General features: G+C 34.7%; 1 protein-coding gene across 4 annotated transcripts in view; it reads left to right on the top strand.

Moving 5' to 3' along the window:
- PIBF1 (progesterone immunomodulatory binding factor 1) overlaps positions 1-24,352 on the top strand; it is a 360,124-nt gene that overhangs the window by 222,990 nt on the left and 112,782 nt on the right. For 3 of the 4 annotated variants that reach the window (XM_037799988.1, XM_037799987.1, XM_037799986.1), the window contains one exon: positions 13,977-14,079. The exons of the other annotated variant lie outside the window; for it this stretch is intronic. In XM_037799988.1, coding sequence (XP_037655916.1) covers positions 13,977-14,079 — 103 coding nt within the window. The remainder of the gene's footprint in view (positions 1-13,976; positions 14,080-24,352) is intronic. 4 annotated transcript variants of the gene reach the window in all.

Here is a 24,352-nt window from a genome sequence, read left to right as displayed (position 1 = left end):
GAGAGGAATAGAGATCAATAAAGTCCAGCATTGTGAGAAGTGAAGGAAGTGGGGCCTTTAAGAAATAGTTGGATTGACAAGGAGTAGAACCTATCTTTTTCAGACTGGAGGACCAACAGAAGGACAAAGAAAGGAATGTACAAAACATGTTTGTGGAAAATTGAGTAGAGTGGACATTAAAGGGAAATAAGATTAAGTTCAGGTGAGATTGCAGAGGGCTTTGACATTGTTAAATAAATTAGCTGTAGAATACAATTAAGCATAAAGGTAAGATTTGAAGAGGGTGGGAAAGACAAAAACATCAGTTCACTAAGGAAGAAATAACAAATGTCTGGCAAACATATGAGAAGATGTTTAACATCACAAAAAAGAAATGTAATTTTAAAAAAGATTCCATTGTTCTTCTATAAGATTGGCAAACTTTTAAAGATTGATGAAGTCCATTGCTGGCAAGGGTGTGAAGAAACAAAAGGACTCATTAAAGTTCATTCATTCAACAGTTAATTACCGAACATCTCTTATCAGATATTTTTCATGACACTTGAAATACATTAGAGAATAAAATAAGTAAAAATTCCTTTTCTGAAACAGTTTTCATTCTGGTGCATGAGAATTTAAATTACACAATCTTTCAAGAGGAATAACTGAAAATTTATAATGCACATGTGTTTTGGCCCATTCATTACACTTTCTAAGGAAATCACAGTACAAAGGGAACAAAGACATTTATAAACAATTATTTAGAGCTTTCTATATGCAAGTCACTATTGTGAATGTTCTACATTTTAATTAATTCATTTAAAAATTTTTTGGTTGTTTAAGTTTTTATTTCATAATCATAAACTTAACTCTGCAATCCAGCTAGAATTGGAAGGGGAGGATAATGTAGAATCCAAAGAACTACAGCAAGAACACAAAGATGATAGGATATTGAGAGCAGAACAGGGGTTGGGGGTGCCCCCTGAGCCACAAAAGGTATGGTGTGGTGGTTAAGACAAAATACAAATCAAATTTGTTAGACTCGTCCACAGTCGGTAGTGGTGATCTTCTTGCTGGTCTCACCATTCCTGAACCCAAAGTGCTCCATGATTCTGCAATATTCATGCCCTCTTTCACCTTGCCAAAGACCGTGTGCTGCCATCCAACCACTCAGTCTTAGCAGTGCAGATGAAAAATTGGGAACCATTTGTGTTGGGTCCAGCATTGGCCATACGCAAGGTGCCAGGACATGTATGCTTTAGGGTGAAGTTCTCATCATCAAACCTCTCCCCAGAGATGGACTTGCCAGCAGTGCTGTTATGGCATGTGAAGTCACCACCTTGACACATAACCCAGGAGTAAATTCTGTGAAAGCAGGGACCCTTATAACCAAAACCTTTCTCCCCAGTGCTCAGAGCACAAAAATTTTCTGCTGTCTTTAGAACTTTGTCTGCAAACAAGTTGAAAGAGACATATCCCAAGAACTTGCCATTGACAGAGATGTCGAAGAACAGGTTGACCATGGCTGTGGGCGTTGACCATGGCTGTGGGCTGGGGGACTGCAGCAGTGGGCATTGTCATCAACAAGGCACCACTCTTAATTTTCAGTACTATCCTATGAGATAGGTACTATTAGTGTCTGAATTCAGTGGATGGGGAAATTGAAGAACAGAGGTATTAAGGTCATGTTAGGTTAAAAGAAAAAGAATTTAGATTCATATCCTGAAAATCTTGACTCCAGACCATACCTCTCAGTTTGGGTTTTTATCTCAGAATTGTTTATAATAGCAAAAACTTGGAAATACCCTTAATGTCCATCAACAAGAGACTAGTTAAATGGATTATGGTATGTTCATCTATGAAGTGATGCTTTTTATAAAGGGAGCACTATTTAAAATGGGTCCCTTTTAAAGGCATTTTAGAAACAAATCTTGTCTTTGAACATTGGATCAGAAGCAGCCCTGGGAATTATGATTGTTGTGTCCCACAGATTATCTGTCTCATGCTGTAGGTGTTTCTGAGGTAAGAACCAAGCAGTAAAATACAAGGGTCTTTGAATTGTACTCTGTATTTGCTTAGAAACAAATCAGCACTTTCATCATTTTCTTTGGGAGGTTTTACGTTAAATTTATATCAGGGTTTTTTGGTTTTTGTTGTTGTTGTTAAAGATTGTTTCTTCAGGAAAAAAAAAAAAGGATGATATAAATCCCTGTGTCCAAAATATGTTGTTGTTGGTGGTATCTATTAACAAATATTACATTTTGAATGATTTGTTTTTGGTTTAAATTTTTTTAAAATGTTCATAGATACAAAAAGAGTCTTGATTGTGTACCATACTGTTAACAGAAGTTTCTTTAAGGAATCAGATTATGAAGAGCTTAATTACATCTTTATAAACCTCTTGTATTGCTTTGGTTTTTATTTTAATAAGCATGTTCTACTTTTACCCTTACAGAGAAAATATCTTAATTTTGGGAAAAAAATAAAAACTAAAAATATATAATTAACATAATAACTAATAAGTAGATAAAGATCTCTGTTAAGTTTCTGCTAAATTTATTAAGCCTCTGAGATTTATCAAGAGAGCAGATTATAGTTGCCAATAATTTGGGTAGCTTAAAACCTAATTTTAAAACTAGTCCAATTCATAGCAGAATTATTCACAATTGCCAAAGATGGAATAAGCCCAAGTGCCCATCAACCAATGAATGGATAAACAAAGTGTGGTATATACATATAACGGAATATTATTCAGCCTTAAAAAGGAATGAAGACATAAGATCTAAGATGGTGGCATAGACGGGAGTGGAAGCCAAGTAGTCCCCATGGAACAACTGAAAAAACCAGAAACAACTAGTAAATCAGCCGGAATAACTGCAGGGGACAAACATGACCATCCACTCATCATACACCAACCTGAATTGGGAGGAATGCCCAAGATCACAGTATAAAATCTGTAAGTAAAAACTGTGGATCCAGACCTCAGGAAGACGGCGGTTAGGAGAGACAGGGTGAAAAAACACCGCCATGAAAAATACTAGATAAAGGCCAAAAAGTCACCTAGAACACCAGTTCCAGTGATGCACCAGCTGGACAAGGTCTGCTAAATCCACAGGTACTGTGCACTTGGTGAAACCGGGAGTCTGCTTTCTGAAGTGAGTGCGTAAGCCTGCTGAACATCCAGCAGCCACTGCGGTGTGGGGAAACCGTGGGTTGGCATTTGGAGTTGGACTAGTTCTTTTTTAAAAACCCAAAAGCACCTGCAGATACGGCAGCAAGAACTGCACAGGGAAGCATGGCAGGAACAGCGTCTCCACAGCCTGTGAGTATGCCTCAGTGTCTGGCGTGGACGATAGCCTTTCGCGCACCCGCTGCTAATTGTCTCAGAGCGAGGCAGGCAGAGGTTAGCCAAAAGGGGAAGAAAAACACGCCCTTTATAACCATCTTCCCAGCGGACTGGGAACACTCTTGCCTGGCACAGGCACCACAGCCCAGAGCTGCGCCAAAAAACCCAGTGTGATGGGAAGTGTTTCCAGCAGTGCATGCACACGCTACAATATCTGGCGTGAACAATAGCCTTTTGCAAACCTGCAGCTAATTGTCCCAGAGCTAGGAAGGCAGAGCGGTGTGAAAAGGGGGAAATTAACATGCCCCATTCAGCCATCCTTTCAGCAGGTTGGGAGCACCCCTACATGGCCCTGCGGCCCAGAACTTCCCTTGAGTGTTGGCACACGCTTGTGACGTAGCACAGCCTTCCCTCAACAGAGGCCCTAGAAGGGCATGGCTTGGAAGAGGGACCCACTCGGAAATCCCAGGGACCATATGCCAATACCAAGGACTTGTGGGTGAGTGGCAGAGACAATCTTTGGCAAGACTAAAATGAAGGTTTAGACTCTTGCAACAGCCTTAAATCTCCAGGAACACCTGGGAGGTTTGATTGTTAAAGCCGCCCTCGCTCCCCAACTGCTCAGACACACACCCCACATTCAGGGCAGACAGCACGAACAACACACCCAAACTTGGTGCACCAATTGGACCCCACAAGAATCAGACTCCCACACACCACAAAGACAAAGTTGGGGAGAACTGGCTTGAGGGGAATAGGTGGCTTGCAGATGCCACCTGCTGGTTAGTTAGAGAAAGTGCACGCCACCAAGCTGTAGATCTGACAAATTAGAGAAGTCTTTGAATTAGCATACATATCCTAAAAGAACCCTATCAAGTAAAGCAAATGCCAAGAGGCCAAAACAACAGAAAATTTTAAAGCATATGAAAAAACCAGACGATATGGAAAACACAAACACAAACACCCAAATCAAAAGATCAGAGGTGATGCAGTAACTTGGAGCAATTAATCAAAGAACTAAAGACAAACAATGAGACCATGGCACAGGATATAAAGGACATGAAGAAGAGCATGGCACAGGATATAAAAGACATGAAGAAGAGCCTAGAAGAACATAAAGAAGAAACTGCAAGAGTAAATGACAAATTAGAGAGAAGTCTTTGAATTAGCATACATATCCTAAAAGAACCCTATCAAGTAAAGCAAATGCCAAGAGGCCAAAACAACAGAAAATTTTAAAGCATATGAAAAAACCAGACGATATGGAAAACCCAAACACAAACACCCAAATCAAAAGATCAGAGGTGATGCAGTAACTTGGAGCAATTAATCAAAGAACTAAAGACAAACAATGAGACCATGGCACAGGATATAAAGGACATGAAGAAGAGCATGGCACAGGATATAAAAGACATGAAGAAGAGCCTAGAAGAACATAAAGAAGAAATTGCAAGAGTAAATTAAAAAAATAGTTGATCTTATGGAAATGTAAGAAACTATCAACCAAATTAAAAAGATTCTGGATACTCTTAGTACAAAACTAGAAGAAGCGGAACAATGAGTCAGCGACCTGGAGTACGACAAAACAGAAAATGAAAGAACAAAAGAAAGAATGGGGAAAAAATCAAAATGGACCTCAGGGATATGATAGATAAAATAAAACGTCCAAATATAAGACTCATTGGTGCCCCAGAAGGGGAAGTGAAAGGTAAAGGTCTAGAAAGAGTATTCAAAGAAATTGTTGGGGAAAACTTCCCAAACCTTCTACACAACATAAATACACAAAGCATAAATGCCCAGTGAACTCCAAATAGAATAAATCCAAATAAACCCACTCCGAGACATATTCTGATCAGACTCTCAAATACTGAAGAGAAGGAGCAAGTTCTGAAAGCAGCAAGAGAAAAGCAATTCACCACATACAAAGGAAAAAACATAAGACTAAGTAGTGACTACTCTGCAGCCACCATGGAGGTGAGAAGGCAGTGGCATGGCATATTTAAAATTCTGAGAGAAAAATTGCCAACCAAGAATACTTTATCCAGCAAAGCTCTCCTTCAAATTTGAGGGAGAGCTTAAATTTTTCACAGATAAACAAATACTGAGAGATTTTGCTAATAAAATACCTGCCCTACTTGAGATACTAAAAGGAGCCCTACTGACAGAGAAACCAAGAAATGAGAAAGAGAGATGGAGAAAGGTTCCATAATATTAGATGAAGATGCATTTTTAAGCCATATAGTGACCACTGAATATAAGTTTGGCTTTATTATCATCATAGTCATCATAAGACAACCCTATATTAAATTATTTTTATTCCATATTTCAGAGAGGAATAAACAGACATTGCAGAATAGTGACATTATGAAGGAGAAAACATACTTGGTATCACATCCTATTCCATGCTACCATTTCTTTCACTCTATTTCAAATGGATAACTCAGGTTTATGGTATGACATTCTTTCTGAAACACTAGAAGTCAGAAGATGAAGATACTTGTCCCACTTTTCTGACTTGCTGTTGGTAAATGTGGTCATCTCACTGAACTCATATGATGACTTTTAGTTTCCTAATTGATAAAACAGGAATTAGACTAAAAATAATTAAAAACTATTAAATTTAAGTCTGAAAATATAAACTTCTTTTGAAAATCCAAAGGAATACTCTTATACTTTTTGAGACCATTGAAAAATGTGTATTCTCAATTATGTTTTATTGGTTGGTGTAGATTAGATGCCCTTGTCTGGAGATAGGCATGGGATATATAGAGCAAAGGCATATAGGGAGCAGTGTTGGTGAAAATGTCTGTTTATATATGGAGAGACATCTGTTATGGTAGTCATTGAACCACTAAATTTAAGTAACAATTATTAACTTCTATTTCATATACTGAAACAAATGAATATTAATTGTGGACCCAAGATTTGCTATTTACTGCATAGTTAATGGAAAATACTGAAAGATTTTAGTTTTTGAGTTCAGTTAGAGGGTTTGGCAAAAAAAAAAAAAAAAAAAAAAAAAATGTTTACTCTCTGATCCCTAAGCTTGTATAGTTTACAGTGAGAATTCCTATAAACAAAACAAAATTATCTCAATGCATTTAGTTCCTTGGTTCAGATAAAAATAATTTGAATAGCACAGGTTATGTGTAGGCATGTTTGTAAATATACAAAGGAAAAAGGGGAAGTATTGATCTGTATTCAGATTTATTCTGCAACCTATGTATGGTGAGAATAGTGCAACAATATCCTCATCTGTAAAATTTATAATACAACCACTATTTTGTGATGTCAAATAAGATGACTATAAAGATCTGAAAATTAAATACTATTCTGAAGCTTTAAAAAAAATAATAGAGGGGCATTTAGGGAAGACTATAGCTATTGCAAACTAATTACAATTAGTAGTATTTTAACGTTCTGTCATGAACAGTAACAAATGTGCTATACCAATACTATGAGTCAACAATGGAGGGGGATAGTTAGGGGTATGGGAAGATTTGAGTTTCCTTTTTTTGTCTGTATTTCTTTCCTGGAGTAATGAAAATGTTCTAAAAAATTGAAAAAAAATTGTGGTCATGGATGCACAGCTGTATGATGGTACTGGGGGAAACTGATTGCGCATTTTGAATCTTTGGATAATTGTTTGGTATGTGAACAATCTCAATAAATAAAAAAATTTTTAATTAAAAAAAAAAAAGGAGTGAAGTCCTGATGCATGTGACTGCATGGCCCAATCTTGAAAACATTTTGCTGAGTGAATCTCACTGATAAGTAGAATAGGCAAACACATAGAGTTTTAGAATCTAGAATATAGCTTACCAGAGGTTGGGTTGGGAGTGGGGAATGGGGAGTTAATACTTAATTTTTGCAGAATTTCTGTTTAGGTTGTTTGTAAAGTTTTGGAAATGGATGATGGTGATGGTAACACAATATTGTGAATGTAATTAACAGCACTGAATTACATACATAAATATGATTAAAAAGGGAAATTTTAGGTTGTATGTATGTTACTAGGATAAAAACTAAAACATAAAACGTAGGACTGTAGAACACAGTGACCCTATTATAAAACAATGGAACAATTATAAAAATGTTCTTTCATGAATTATAACAAATGTACCCACATTAATGCAAGCTGTTAATAATAGGGTGGCATATGGGGAAAAAATACACCCTAATGTAAACTATGGACTATAGTTAATAGTACAGTTTTAATATTCCTTTATCAGTTGTAACAAAGGTACCACACTAATGCAAAATGTTAACAGTAGGGAAGGGTTAAAAAAAAAAAAAAAAATCTAGTCCAATATTCTCTTTTAAGTTAACTTTTTCTCACATTTAATTCCTTATCTCAACAATTCACCTCTTAACAATCTTTAAATGTGGTTGATTGTGGACAATTTCCCAGTGATGGTGACATTTCTTCTTGTGTCTGAAATGGTGAATTGACATTTGGCAGAAGGCCAGGGGGAAAGGACCTTCCAGGCTGAAGATGAGTATATGGTATTAACTCAAGGCCCTTATTATATTTAATCTAGATCTTTTCTGTCCAGTATGGTCACCATTGGTCACATGTGGCTATTGAGCACTTGAAATATAGTCTGAACAAACTGAGATGTGCTGTAATTGTAAAATACTTGCTGGATTTCAAAGACTTAGTACAAGAAAAAAGTAAAGTATCTCAATAATTCTATTGATTACGTTTTTAAAATATGTATAAAACAATTTGCCATTTTAACTCTTTTTAGTTTACAATTCAGTGGAGTTATTTATATTCACTATTTTGTGCTACCATCACCGCCATCCATTACCAAAACTTCATCATCATCCCTAACAGAAACTCTATGCATTAAGCAATAACTCCCCACTTCCCCCTCCTTCCAGCCCTTGATAACCTGTAATCTACTTTCTGTCTCTGAATTTGTTTATTCTGGGTAGTTCATATAATTAGAATCATACAATATTTGTTCTTTTGTGTGTGGCTTATTTTACTCAGCATAATATTTTCAAGGTTGTGACATGTATCAGAACTCCATTGTTTTTATGGCTGAATAATATGCGATTTTATTTTTATACCACATTTCGTTTATCCATTGATCTGTCAGTGAACACTTGGGCTGTTTCTACGTTTTGTCTATTGTAAATAATACAGCTATGAAACACTGATGTACAAGTATCAGTTTGCATTCCTGCTTTTAATTCTTTGTGGTATTTACCTAAGAGTGGAATTGCTGGGTTATATGGTATCTGTGTTTAACTTTGTGAGGACTCATCAAACTCTTTTCCCCAGTGGCTGCACCATTTTACATTACCACCAATATACTGGAACTCCAGTTTCTACACATCTTCACCAACAATGAATGATTTTCTGGGTTGTTTTTCGTTTGTTTGTTTGTTTAATAATAGCCATTCTAGTGGGTGTGATGTGAAGTCATATCTCATGGTGGTTTTGATTTGCATTTCCCTAACGGCTGATAACGGTCTTTTCATGTGCTTATTAGCCACTTGTATATCTTCTTTGAAAGATAACTTTCAAGTCCTTTGCCCATTTTTTAATTAGTTATGTCTTTTTATTATTGAATTGTAAGAGTTCTTTCTGTATTCTGGATACTAGACCCTTATTAGATATATTATTTGCAAATACTTTCTCCAGTTCTGTGGGTAATCTTTTCATTTTATTGGTAGTGTCCTTTGAAAGCACAAAACTTTTTAATTTTGACAAAGTCCAATTTATCTATTTTTTTCTTTCATTGCTTGTGCATTTGGTGTCATATGTAAAAATCCTTTGCCAGTTCCAAGGTCATGAATATTTATCCCTGTGTTTTTAATGAGTTTTATAGTTTTACCTCCTACATTACATCTTTTAACCATTTTTGGTTAATTTTGGTATATGATATGAAATAAACAGCTTTGTACTGTGTTTAATATGGCTACAAGAAAATTTTAAATTACATTGGTAACTCACATTATATTTCTATTTGACAAAGCAGGTCTAGACTAGTGAGCTCCAAACTTTTTTATATTATTCCCTATTAGCAAATAAATTGAGCATATACCCACCAAAATATGTCTTATTTACTAATATATATTTATGGATTATTTACATGTTCCATCATATGAGTAATATATTATGTATATTATATAACCTACATAGAAAATAAAAATTTAGAGTTATGCAATATTAAAATATCTGTAAATAAATGTTCCCATACTTAAAGGGATTATTTTCACATACCTACTTTTGGAGACCACTGCTCTGGACTATGACTGACCATAGCCTTCTAACTGGCTCTGGGTATCCTTTTCTAAACCATCTTGCACACTACTGCTAGAGGACTCTTTTTCTCAATTACAGATCTGATCCTATCTGGCTTAACCAACTTCAGGATAAAATCCAAACTCAAGTTTGTCATATGAGACTGTCGCAGCCCAAGAGGGCCATGCCAGTCCAGAGGCCAAAGAAGACAACAAGCATTTTCTGATACATGAACTTTTATTCAGGACTGACTTACAGGGTGACAAGTTGTGGAGAGATCATGATGGCTTTCTCAGGCCGGGCAGGCATTGTCTTCACAGGGAAGGCTGAGCAAAGCAAAAAAGGCAGAAAGCCTTTTATAAGGGTTTAAGACAAAGGCCTTCCTGAGGGTGGGGGGAGCATAGATGCAGGAATAGGTCATTCTGACCTGGGGGGTGGTGCAGGAAGGACTAGAATAACACTTGGACAATTACATTTTGCTCTTTTTGTGAGACTAAGAGCCTCTCACTTCCTGCCTGCTTCCCATAAGTTAAATTTTAAGGTCAATTTAACCCTTTTTCTCTTTACTGGCTTACAAAGACAGTAGGCCAAACATTTAGCTGCCTAGGTCAAGCAGACTGCTATGCACCGAAGATCTGCAGGCCTGTTTTGCTCAGGCCACGGGTTGCCACAGAGACCTTTGATCATGTATCTGTGCTTGTATCTCTCTAGCTTCAGCCCTCACATGTATCAATCCATAACATCCTACTTACAAACTGATCCCCCCGCAGATCACTGTGAGCTTGACTTACGCTTACCTTGACCCAGAATGCTATTTCTCTACTTCTTCCCCAGATTAGTCTGTATGAGTTTTCATTCCTCAGTGTGCCCTTTAAGAGCATTTAGCACACTACAGTAATGTTTTTATTTGACTGTCTTCCTCAGTAAACTATTCAGTCCCTGGGTAGAAATTGTATATTCCTAGTGCTTATGTAGATTATGGTCATTTAGTAAATGTTTGTTGGAAAAAAGTGTTCATGATATCTTTCTGAATGAATTATTGAATTCTTTTCTTTTTATTTATCCTGCTTTTCTGCAGGCATTGATATTCAAGACCAAGATAAATTGCTAATGTTGTTTTACATTTTTGTTTAATTTCAAGTGTTATAATGATGAAAATCAATTATATTTCTTGTTTTATTCTGTGTTCTGTATGCTTAAATATATAATTTTTAAAAGAAGAATTTTCCACAATATTATTCTCTATGCTCTTTTTTCCTTTTTTTTTATACTACATTTGTTCCAGTTTGTCAAAGCTGCCAGAATGCAATATTCCAGAAATGGGTGGGCTTTTACAATGGTGATTTATTAGTTTACAACTTTACAGTATTAAGGCCATGAAAATATCCCAATTAAGGTATCAACAGGATGATGCCTTCTCTGAAGGTATCAACAGGATGATGCACTTCTCTAGGGTTCTGTCAGATGACAAGGCACATGGCTGGCGTGCGCTGGTCCTTCACTCCCAGCTTTTGTTGCTTTCAGCTTCTGGTTCCAGTGGCCTCCCTGAGCTTCTCTGGGTCCTCTCTTAGCTACTCCAGGGCTTTCCTTTCTAAAATAGCTTTTTCTGCCTTTTATCTTCTCTTACAGGACTCTAATAAAGGACTAAGATCCACCTTGAATTGGTCAGGTCACATCTCAATTGAAACAACCTAATCAAAAGGTTCCACCCGCAATAGGTCTGCACCCACAGGAATGGATTTAAAGAACATAGCATTTTTCTGGGGTATATAAACAGCTTCAAACCAACACAACATTCATGGGCTAAAGGATGCTTAAGGGAAACTTTAATACTAATTCTAGTATTTTAATGAGGAAATGTGTTCTGCTATCCTACAACTGATTGAGAAGTTAATTTTTAAAATATCATCCATTTACATTAGAGACCAATTATACCACACTGCGTTCCATATTTTAGTTACTATGCATCATAAATGACATCAACATGCAGAGCAATAGTTACAACTATTCCATCAGCATCAGTTCCTAGAAAGTTTGTTCTCATATAATATAAGCTACTAATCAGAGCACTGTAGAATACATTTATGAGCACCTTCCTTCTATTTAGAGTTGACTTTCCTCGTTCAGAATCCCCCAGCTGAAATGACAGAAATTCTTGTTAGAAGGTGATGGTCCTGGTGTTAACGCTTGAGCACCAGGATACCAAGAACTACTTGAATTCAGTATTTTGTGTCATATAATATTTTCCTTTGGCAGGTAACATTATCATATCTTCATAAAAGCATTATACAATTCCCAAACAAAACAAAAAGCACCCAAACCAAATGAACAATTTTATATTATTAAATTTGATATATTTAAGTCATCTTCTTCAAAATGTTGGTAATGTGTGACTTTTGCTTCTCATTATTTTGTTGCATCCCTCTGTCTTCCATTTTGTCTCATCAGAAACTCTTATTTCTATGTAATTTCATTTGACTGTCATGATTGTTCTGTATTGAGTATAACACAAATATAGTCCATACCTTCAACAATACATTCATTAAGAAATTAACCATGTACAAAACACCCCAACACTAAGTTTTGTAGGAGACAGAAAGATGAAGACTTATTCATAACATATGTGAAGGATGAGAAAGAGACAATGAGAACATGAATGAGGATAATAACAAGGTTTTTTAATTAACCTAATAAAAAAGTTAATCATATAAAATACTGATATTTGCAAACATGTAATAGAATCAGCAGATTTAAAATGTAAAAATAATACAGAATTAGCAGTAATGATTTATTATATTTATAGAGATCTGGTTATTTTAGGGTCATATTTAGGAGATCTTGGTATATTTAGATGGTGAAATGAAAAATGGAATAGCCATAATTTGTAAATGATTTAAAAATCTATAAAGAAAGTAGATTAGTGGTTCCCTTAGACAAGAGGAGGTGGGGAGGAGACAGGCAAGGAAACGATGGGGAGTGTCTGCTAATGGATACAGAGTTTCATTTGGAGGTAATAAAAATGTTCTAAAATTAGATTATGGTGTTAGTTGCACAACTCTAGACATTCTAAAAACCATTGAATTGTACACTTTAAATTGGTGGACTTTATAATAAAGTATGTAAATTATATAGCAATAAAATTATATATTAAAAAACTTTTTTTTAAAAAAGGTCATCAAACAAAACGAGTGTATATCTTTTCCATCTCTAACTTACTTGATTACTAAGACAAAATCTTATGCCAGTTAAGAGGATAGAATCTTGGATATGAATATATCTTAAACCAGCTCCTTAAGTCACTATATAAGCTTTTCCCAGAAGTCATCTTTTTCATTTGGAATAATGATTTCTTTAAAATACATATGTAGTGTATTCAGCATAATTTTCAATGTTTTGTCTGCATTCTTTTATCAGATGTTAGGAAATATTAAAAATACAATGATTTTGTTCCCAACCTGTAATTTTACTTAAAGTGAAGATATATTATTATAAAACATCCTGCCTTCTCTATTTGTGGATTGAGTTACTAGGCTAACTTATATGAAAATAAATATATGAAAATGTGATAAATATAAAAAGTTTAAGCTTTCAGAATTAAAGAAGTCTTTGTAGCAACATGTCTTCTCCACAGTATTAGCCATTCTTTAAAGAATTATGCCACTTTTTTTTCCTGATAGAAGGAAAGATTTTATAGCTGAGTCACTTTTTCCTAAAATTTTATCTTAAAATTGGAATTGGAAAATTTCGTATGTAATGTGATTTTAAATACCAAAGATTACACTCATCTCAATAAGTGTGGTAATGCAGATCATCAAAAGGAGTGAATTATTTCAGTACAAAATCTTCAGTGTTACCTTAGACATTCCCCAGGTTTCATATCTTTTCCATCTCCAGTTTTAATAGAAAATCTGTTCAGTTATGTGTTGGATCTTAAAATACATTACAATGTCAGAGATAAACATTGATGATTTTCCATGTGCAAGCTTATTGTTTGTAATATTTCAACTAATTGCCTGATTTGTTTGTAATTACAAAAATTTTATAGAAGCAGAGAAAAACTGTAATTGCTATCTTGTGGTCTTTTCAAGCAAATATCATCATGTAACTTCCACTTTTATAGCAAAGGCTAGAAACCATTACTGTAGTAATCAGTAGATCACAGTTATGTTACTATGGGAGAGTTTAACGTTGTTTCAAACTTTGGAATTGTTTTAAGGTACTGCTATTTTATTATTGACATCTGAAATATTATTTGGCTCCATATTTTTTCTGTTAATATTTAAGCATTACTAGGAAATGGTAAGTCACTTTTCAGGCACAGAAACACATTTTGAATATTTTAGATAGCATTTCACTTTTGTAAGTATTAATTTTCTTATTTTGTTGGCCTAGTGTCCACTTGGCAAGAAGAGTGCTTCAGTTAGAAAAACAAAACTCGTTGATATTAAAAGAACTGAAACATCAAAAGGACCAAGTAACACAGCTTTCACAAGAGGTAAATAACTTAAACAGAAACACATATAAAGAATCACAGTGATCAGTTTAATTCTTTGTAACTCCTTTGTATATTTTCTGGGCAGTTTTCAAATAAGCTTTTTGCTAGTGTAAAAAGATTTCATAATTTATGAAACTAACCAAAGCCTTACCAAACAGCTAGCTTATAGTGTATGGCAAAACTAAGTTCAAAAGAGAAATTAATTTGCCCAGACTAAATATAAATGCAGACTAGACAGGCAAGGCTTTGATTTCTGAGAATATCAACTGGCAAAACAAGTTTGTTTTTGGTGACATTTTAATTTTTTAACTAATACCTCATATTTTAAATAAATTTGCTCTTTGACTTCTGTGTTTAATGAAAATCACTTATCTTTTAAACACACTTGATATACACTTATGCTTTTACATTCTTTGGTGTGTAATAGTTCCCAAATTATATTTATTTCTTGAAAATCAGGTCCATATTTCTTATTTCCCTTAGCTTTTTATTATACCATTTAATGAATATATATTGTTTTACTTAGTATTTTTAATCCTCTTATTTTAACTCAACATCTATTCATATTTTCTGTGTACTTTTGAAATATGACATAAACAGAACCAAAAGATGCTACCACACTAGTGTTCCTTTTATTCCCTGAGCTTCAGCATAACAGGTTTTTGCATGTTAATTTTAAAAGTTTGATTCTTATTAAAATAAAGGGATTTTTAAAGACATTATATTTTAAATACAGACCATGTATTCTTTATTTATTTTTTTCTGTAGGACTTATTCATATTTGTTTTTACAATGTCTTCTATTAAAGTGCTTTTAGTAATATAACCAAGGAGGATCTTTATCCTCAAATTTCAAAAAAACAGAAATATCCTTTACTACAGGATCTGACACATATTAATGCTCAGAGTGGAAGCAGTGGTGTGCTGGTAAGCATTAACAACCAGTTCTCCCATCTTCTTGACCAAAACGGGGATGCAAAAGGAAATGAAATAAGATTCAGTGGCAGAGAGTTGCCAAAAGGAGCCACGAGGTCACTCTGGTGGGCACTCTTACACACAATATTGACAGCCCTTTTTAGGTTCTAATGAATTGGAATAGCTAACAGTAAATACCTGAAACTATCAAACTACAACCCAGAACCCTTGAATCTTGAAGACGATTGTATAAAAATGTAGCTTATGAGGGGTGACAATGTGATTGGGAAAGCCATATGGACCACACTCCCCTTTGTCCAGTGTATGGATGGATGAGTAGAAAAATGAGGGCAAAAAAAGAAGGCACCCAGTGTTTTTTTTTTAGTTTAATTGGTTTTTTTTTTCACTTTAATTTTTATTCTTATTATTTTTGTGTGTATTACTGGTAATTAAAATGTTCGAAAATTAATTTTGGTGATGAACACACAATTATATAATGGTACTGTGAACAATTGAGTGTACGCTTTGTATGACTGCATGGTATGTGAATATATCTCAATAAAATTGAATTAAAAAAAAAAAGAAAAAAAGCAACCAGTTCTCCAAGCAGGGGTGTGAGGAAGGGCTCTAAATTGAAACATTTACTTACATCTGTGCTATAAATATTCCTACCATGACTAATTTCAAGCTACCAAAGTAATATTATTCAACTGAATGCCAAATAGAGAAGAGATGCTCAGCAGGACACTGTTGCATAGTGTTTCCACCATACAGATACAATAGATGTATATAAACTCAAGTACAAACATAAAATAAAGTTGATGAGTTTTTGAGTTTTGCTCCCTTTTTTTTTAAATTGTGGATTTAAATAATTTAGTTTTTAGTAATGGTTGTGTTTTACAGCCAATTCACAAAATTCCTAAAATTTTAAGTCAGCTCTCATAAGCTGCTGCAGGCCAGCTCCATCCCACTACAGGGTGGAAGGATAGATGGAAAAATAAATGAATGACTAAAGTGTCACAGCCCAAGGGGGCTTTGCCAGTCAAAAGACCAAAGAAGATACCAAGCATTTTCTGACACATGAACTTTACTCACAGGGAGGCAGAAATCAGCAGAAATCAAATGGCTTTTTTCTCGCTGGGCGGGTACCACTTTCTCAGGGAAGTTGGCCGTAAGATTGGAAGAGGACAGCAAGCCAGTTACAGGGTTTAAGACAAAGACATTCCTAAGGATGGGAGAGCATCCTGTGATATGGGGGTAGTGCAGGAAGGAAAGAATTATAGGATGGGGCTTTGTAAATAACCACAAGAATGATAACACTTGGGGGCCAGGAAGCAGGTAGGCTAGAATAACATTCTTGCTTTTTCATGAGACCAAAGACTTTCTCACCTCCTGCTTACTTCCCATTTACAGTTACAGTTTATCCTTTTTCTCTTTACTGGCTTACAAAGATGATAGGTTAAACATTAGCTGCCTAGGTCATGCAGACACAGACTGCTATACGCCTGTTTTGTTCAGGCCAGGGGAAAAAACAAATGAACCTCTCTTTTCTAATATATTATAGCTCTCTCATGTTGGTTTTAATTTTATAACTTATCAAAAATTATTTTTAAAAATAAAATATTAAATACATATAGACTTGCACATATTTTTATATTGCTTTTAAAACAAATACAATGTCTTCCTGAGCACTCCTGTTAATTGAAATGAGAATTTCTACATGTGCATATACTGCAATTTAAATTGTAGGGTGCGGAATGTAAGAAATTAAACTGTGTTCTAATAATAAAGTATAATTAACTTCGTATGAAGCAATTTTAAAATAAAATGTTTGCTTATATTGAAAAAAAGACAATACTGAAATGCTTCTGATGTGAAATAATATGATGCTTGGAATTTGCTTTAAAATATTTCGAAAGGAGGAGGGCCCAATAGATAAAGCAAGAATTACAAATGTTTGACAATGTTTAAAGATGGGTGATAGTTACATACAAGTTACATTATGCAGTTTTTTACTTTCGTGTATGTTTGAAAATTTTTCATAACAAGCCATCTAAAGAAAGAATCACTAACCCTAGGGTTTTTTTCAGACTGCAGTATGTAACTTTTTCCATAAGAATAAAAAGAAAGTACTACAGTTTAAAATATTCCATTGATTTTACATTTTTCTGCCTCACAAAGATTATATTGCTTAAACTGAAAATAATTATATAAACTAATTAGCTTAAATATGATAGCATTGGACTGCTTTTGTAACAATAGACTGTTCATGATGGGTAATGGGAAAATAGAGAAGGAAATTCTCTCAGGATCTGTATCCTTTGGAGCAAGTTAAATATTTAAACCAGCTTGGAGTTTTTGAGAATAATATACTAATGAAATTCAAATAATTAATATTAGAATTACCCTTAAGTTATATGCTATTTAGAACATGTCTGAGGTTGTATATAAATGCATTACTAAAATGGCAATGCGTAATAATATTCAAAATGAAAACAAACACCGTTTGTTTAACCACTAATGAGGGCTAATTGACATGCAATAAACTGCACACTTAAAGTGTAAATACAATATGATAATTTTTGGCATATGTATATACCCATGAAACTGTCACCAAAATGAAGATAATGAAACCATGTATCACCTCGTTTGTTTTCTTGTTTCCCTTTGTAAACCCTCACCCACCCCTCCCCACACCCCATCTCAGTCCTCAAGCAACCACTGATTTGCTTTCTGTCTTAGTTTGCATTTCCTAGAATTTATTTAAATGGAATTATGCAGTTTGTACTCTTTTTAATCCGTTGTCTTTCACTTTGCATAATTGTATTGAAATTCATCCATAGTTCATTCATTTTCATTGCCAAGCAGCAATCCATTTTATGGATATACCAGTTTATCTGTTTACCTATTGATGGACATTTGGATTGTTCCCATTTTTCCCTATTACAAACAAAGATCATTTGAACATTCACGAACAAGTTATTGAGTGGACATATACAGTCATTTCTCTTGAGTAAATACCTAAGCATGGAGTGGTAGTTATATGTTTAAGAGACTACCAAACTGCTTTCCAAAATGGTTGTACCATTTGACACTCCCACCGGCAGTGAATGAAAGTTTCAGTTTCTCTACATCCATGCCAAGACTTGATATGGTTAGTCTTTTAAATTTTAACCGTGCAAATAGGTCTGTAGTGGTATATCATTATGGTTTATTTCGCATTTCCCTAATGACGTGATCTTAGCATCTTTCCATGTGCTGCTTTGCTCTCCATTTTCTTATTGGGAGAAGTGTCTTCACATTTTGCCCATTTTATCGAGTTGTTTGTCTTCTTATTTTTGAGTTTTGATACTACTGTATATATTCTAGATTCAAGTCCTTCATCAGCGATGTGATTTGCAAATGATTTCTCCTGTTCTGTGGCTTGTCCTTTCATTCTCTAACAATGCGTTATGAAGAGCAGAAATATTTTTTTCATCCAATTCAGTTTATCAGTTTGTTCTTTTATGGATTGTGTCTTGTTGTTGTATCTAAAATATCTTTGTCTAACCTAAGGTCACAAGGAGTTTTGTCTATATTTTCTTCTAGATGTTTTATAGTTTTAGTCTAATGATTAATTTTTAATTTTTACAGAGTACAAGGTACAATTGTTATTCATTTACTTGCAAATTGAAACCCAATTGTTCTACCATCATTTATCAAAAAGATCTTTGTCGAAAATCAATTAATCATATTGTGGGTCTATTTTTGTACTCTCTTTTCTGTTCTAATGGTCAATTTGTCTATCTCCATGTCAGTACCACATCATCTTGATTATTGTAGCTTTTTAAACCTACTGAAATCAGGTATTATTGGTCATCCAACTATACTATTTTTTTTCAAAGTTTTTTTTTTGGCTATTCTATATCCTTTGCATTTCTGTATAAATACAGATGAACCTTTCTACAAATAAAGCTGGCTGTGATACTGAGATTGCATTGAATCTATAGATGAAATGGGAGAAATTGACATCTTAGTAACGTTGAGTATTCTGACCCATAAAAACAATTTCTCTGTTTCTTTAGGTCTTCCTTAATTTCTCTTAGTGTTTTGTTGTTTTGTTTTGTTTTCAATGTACAAGTCTCAAATCTTTTGATTGGGTTAGCATGGTATCTTTTTCCATCCTTTTACTTTTAACATCTTTTGTGTCTTATAATTGAACTGTGTTTCTTGTAGACAACATATATAGTTGAGTCTTGTTTTTTTTATGCAGGCTGACAAGACATGACTTTTGATTGGGGTTTTTAGGGTATTTGCATAAAATATGTTATTGGTACGGTTGTGGTTAAATCTATCGTCTTGCTATTTGTTTTTTATTTGTGCCATCTATTTTTCCTTTTTTTCTGCTTTTATTTGGATAAACTGAATATTTTTCATCATTCTACACTATCTTGTTATTGGCTGTAACTCTTTATTTTGTTATTACAGTGGTTGCTTGAAGTTTATAATATACATCTTTAACTTGTCACTGTCTGTCTTCGAGTGATAGTGTAGGTCTGCTGGTGATGAGTTCTTCTGTATGTTGCAAAAAATTCATTATTTCACTTTTGTTTTGTTTTCTTTCACATTTCTTACTATTCTTATAAAAATAAAGGTTAAAATACAATTTTACTAAGGCCAGATTAGTTGCAAGTAGGCGTTTAAGGGTTCACTTTATTTTTTTTGAGATGTAATAGACACAACATAAAATTTGACATTTTAACCATTTTAGTGTTCAATTCCTTGGCTTTTAGTACATTCACAATGTTGTATAACCATCACCACCATCTAGTTGCAGAACATTTTCATCATCCCAACAGGAAACCCATGAGCAGTAAGCAGTCTACCCCATTGTCCTATGGCAACCAGTAATCTGCTTTCTTTCTCTCTGGATTTGTCTATTCTGGGTATTTCATATAAACAGAATTGTACAATATGTAGCCTTTTGTTGAGCTTCTGTCACCTAGCATAACGTTTTCAAGGTTTATCCATGGTGCAGCATGTACTTAACTCCTTTTTGCAGCTGGATAATATTCTGTTGTATGAATATAATACATTTTATTTATCCATTCTTCAGTTGATGGAATTTAAGTTGTTTCTACCTTTTGCCTATTGTGAATAGTTCAGCTATGAACATTTCTATCCAGGTTTTCTTTGAGCACTTGTTTCTAGTTCTTTTGGGTATATACCCAGGAGTGGAATGTTTGGTCATGTGGTAATTCTATGCTTAACTTTTGAGCAGCTGCCAAACTGTTTTCCACAACACTGCACTGCACCATTTTACATTGCCACCAGTAATGAATGAGAGATTCCAATTTATTTATATCCTTGTCAGCACATGTTATTTTCCATTTTTGAAATTAGCCATCCTAGTAAATATGAAGTACATCTTCTGATTTTGATTTGCATTTCCCTAATGACTAATGAAATAGAGCATCTTCTCCTATGTTTATTGGCCATCTGTATCTCCTCTTTGGAGAAATATCTGTTCAAGTCCTTTGCCCATTTTTTTTTTTTTAATCTTCATTTTATTGAGATATATTCACATACCACGCACTCACACAAAACAAATCGTACATTCGATTGTTCACAGTACCATTACATAGTTGTACATTCATCACCTAAATCAATCCCTGACACCTTCATTAGCACACACACAAAAATAACAAGAATAATAATTAAAGTGAAAAAGAGCAATTGAAGTAAAAAAGAACACTGGGTACCTTTGTCTGTTTGTTTGTTTGTTTCCTTCCCCTATTTTTCTACTCATCCATCCATAAACTAGGCAAAGTGGAGTGTGGTCCTTATGGCTTTCCCAATCCCATTGTCACCCCTCATAAGCTACATTTTTATACAGCTGTCTTCGAGATTCATGGGTTCTGGATTACTGTTCCCCCTTCCTTAATTGCTCTCTATTGCTAATTCCCCTGTATTCTACATTATAAACCATTTGTTTTACATTTTTCAAAGTTCACATTAGTGGTAGCATATAATATTTCTCTTTCTGTGCCTGGCTTATTTCGCTCAGCATTATGTCTTCAAGGTTCATCCATGTTGTCATATGTTTCACGAGATCGTTCCTTCTTATTGCCGTGTAGTATTCCATCGTGTGTATATATCACATTTTATTTATCCACTCATCTGTTGAAGGACATTTGGGTTGTTTCCATCTCTTGGCAATTGTGAATAATGCTGCTATGAACATTGGCGTGCAGATATCTGTTCGTGTCACTGCTTTCCGATCTTCTGGGTGTATACCGAGAAGTGCAATCGCTGGATCAAATGGTAACTCTATTTCTACTTTTCTAAGGAACTCCGAGACTGACTTCCAGAGTGGCTGAACCATTATACAGTCCCACCAACAATGAATAAGAGTTCCAATTTCTCCACATCCCCTCCAGCATTTGTAGTTTCCTGTTTGTTTAATGGCAGCCATTCTAATCGGTGTTAGATGGTATCTCATTGTGGTCTTAATTTGCATCTCTCTAATAGCTAGTGAAGCTGAACATTTTTTCATGTGTTTCTTGGCCATTTGTATTTCCTCTTCAGAGAACTGTCTTTTCATATCTTTTGCCCATTTTATAATTGGGCTGTCTGTACTATTGTCATTGAGTTGTAGGATTTCTTTATATATGCAAGATATCAGTCTTTTGTCAGATACATGGTTTCCAAAAATTTTTTCCCATTGAGTTGGCTGCCTCTTTACCTTTTTGAGAAATTCCTTTGAGGTGCAGAAACTTCTAAGCTTGAGGAGTTCCCATTTATCTATTTTTTCTTTTGTTGCTTGTGCTTTGGGTGTAAAGTCTAGGAAGTGGCCGCCTAATACAAGGTCTTGAAGATGTTTTCCTACATTATCTTCTAGGAGTTTTATGGTACTTTCTCTTATATTGAGATCTTTCGTCCATTTTGAGTTAATCTTTGTGTAGGGTGTGAGGTAGGGGTCCTCTTTCATTCTTTTGGATATAGATATCCAACTCTCCCAGCCCCATTTGTTGAAAAGACCATTATGACTCAGTTCAGTGACTTTGGGGGCCTTATCAAAGACCAGTCGGCCATAGATCTGAGGGTCTATCTCTGAATTCTCAATTCGATTCCATTGATCTATATGTCTATCTTTGTGGCAGTACCATGCTGTTTTGGCAACTGTGGCTTTATAATAAGCTTCAAAGTCAGGGAGTGTAAGTCCTCCCACTTCGTTTTTCTTTTTTAGAGTGTCTTTAGCAATTCGAGGCATCTTCCCTTTCCAAATAAATTTGATAACTAGCTTTTCCAAGTCTGCAAAGTAGGTTGTTGGAATTTTGATTGGGATTGCATTGAATCTGTAGATGAGTTTGGGTAGAATTGACATCTTAATGACATTTAGCCTTCCTATCCATGAACATGGAATATTTTTCCATCTTTTAAGGTCCCCTTCTATTTCTTTTAGTAGAGTTACGTAGTTTTCTTTGTATAGGTCTTTTACATCTTTGGTTAAGTTTATTCCTAGGTACTTGATTTTTTTAGTTGCTATTGAAAATGGTATCTGTTTCTTGAGTGTCTCTTCAGTTTGTTCATTTCTAGCATATAGAAACATTACTGACTTATGTGCATTAATCTTGTATCCCGCTACTTTGCTAAATTTGTTTATTAGCTCTAGTAGCTGTGTCATCGATTTCTCAGGGTTTTCCAGACATAAGATCATCTCATCTGCAAACAATGGCAGTTTTACTTCTTCTTTTCCAATTTGGATGCCTTTTATTTCTTTGTCTTGCCGGATTGCCCTGGCTAGCACTTCCAGCACAGTGTTGAATAACAGTGGTGACAGCGGACATCCTTGTCTTGTTCCTGATCTTAGAGGGAAGGCTTTCATTCTCTCACCATTGAGTCCTATGCTGGCTGTGGGTTTTTCATATATGCTCTTTATCATATTGAGGAAGTTTCCTTCAATTCCTACCTTTTCAAGTGTTTTTATCAAAAAGGATGTTGGATTTTGTCCAATGCTTTTTCAGCATCTATTGAGATGATCATTTGATTTTTCCCTTTTGAATTTTTAATGTGTTGTAATACATTGATTTTCTTATGTTGAACCATCCTTGCATGCCTGGAATGAACCCCACTTGGTCATGGTGTATGATTTTTTTAATGTGTCTTTGGATTCGATTTGCAAGTATTTTGTTGAGGATTTTTGCATCTATATTCATTAGGGAGATTGGCCGGTAGTTTTCCTTTTTTGTAGCATCTTTGCCTGGTTTTGGTATTAGATTGATGTTAGCTTCATAAAATGAGTTAGGTAGTGTTCCATTTTCTTCGATGTTTTGAAAGAGTTTGAGTAAGATTGGTGTCAGTTCTTTCTGGAAAGTTTGGTCAAATTCCCCTGTGAAGCCATCTGGCCCTGGGCATTTATTTGTGGGAAGCTTTTTGATGACTGATTGGATCTCTTTGCTTGTGATGGGTTGATTGAGGTCTTCTGTTTCTTCACTGGTCAGTCTAGGTTGTTCATATGTTTCCAGGAAATTATCCATTTCCTCTACATTATCCAGTTTGTTGCCATACAGTTGTTCATAGTAACCTCTTATAATATTTTTAATTTCTTCAGGATCTGCAGTTATGTCACCTTTTTCATTCATTATTTTGTTTATGTGGGTCTTCTCTCTTTTTGATTTTGTCAGTCTAGCTAGAGGCTTCTCAATCTTGTTGATCTTCTCAAAGAACCAACTTTTGGTGATGTTTATCCTCTCTATTCTTTTTTTCTTTTCTGTGTCATTTATTTCTGCTTTAATCCTTGTTATTTCTTTTCTTCTACTTGGTTTAGGATTGGTTTGCTGTTCATTTTCCAGCTTCTTCAGTTGATCCATTAGTTCTTTGATTTTGGCTGTTTCTTCCTTTTTAATATATGCGTTTAGTGCTATAAATTTCCCCCTTAGCACTGCTTTTGCTGCATCCCATAGGTTTTGGTATGTTGTGTTCTCATTTTCATTCGTCTCTATATATTTAGCAATTTCTCTTGCTACTCCTTCTTTAACCCACTGATTGTTTAGGAGTGTGTTGTTTAACCTCCAGGTATTTGTGAATTTTCTAAGTCTCTGATGGTTATTGACTTCTAATTGTATTCCATTGTGGTCAGAGAATGTGCTTTGAATAATTTCAATCTTTTTAAATTTACTGAGGCTTGTTTTATGTCCCAGCATATGATCTATTCTGGAGAAAGTTCCATGAGCACTAGAAAAGTATGTGTATCCTGGTGATTTGGGATGTAATGTTCTGTATATGTCTGTTAAATCTAATTCATTTATCACATTGTTTAGGTTTTCAGTTTCCTTATTGGTCCTCTGTCTGGTTGATCTATCTATAGGAGAGAGTGA

Source organism: Choloepus didactylus, chromosome 12, assembly GCF_015220235.1.
Source record: "Choloepus didactylus isolate mChoDid1 chromosome 12, mChoDid1.pri, whole genome shotgun sequence".
Lineage (NCBI taxonomy): Eukaryota > Metazoa > Chordata > Mammalia > Pilosa > Megalonychidae > Choloepus > Choloepus didactylus.
Note: the sequence above shows the minus strand (reverse complement) of the source record. Positions and strands in the feature narration are given on the sequence as shown.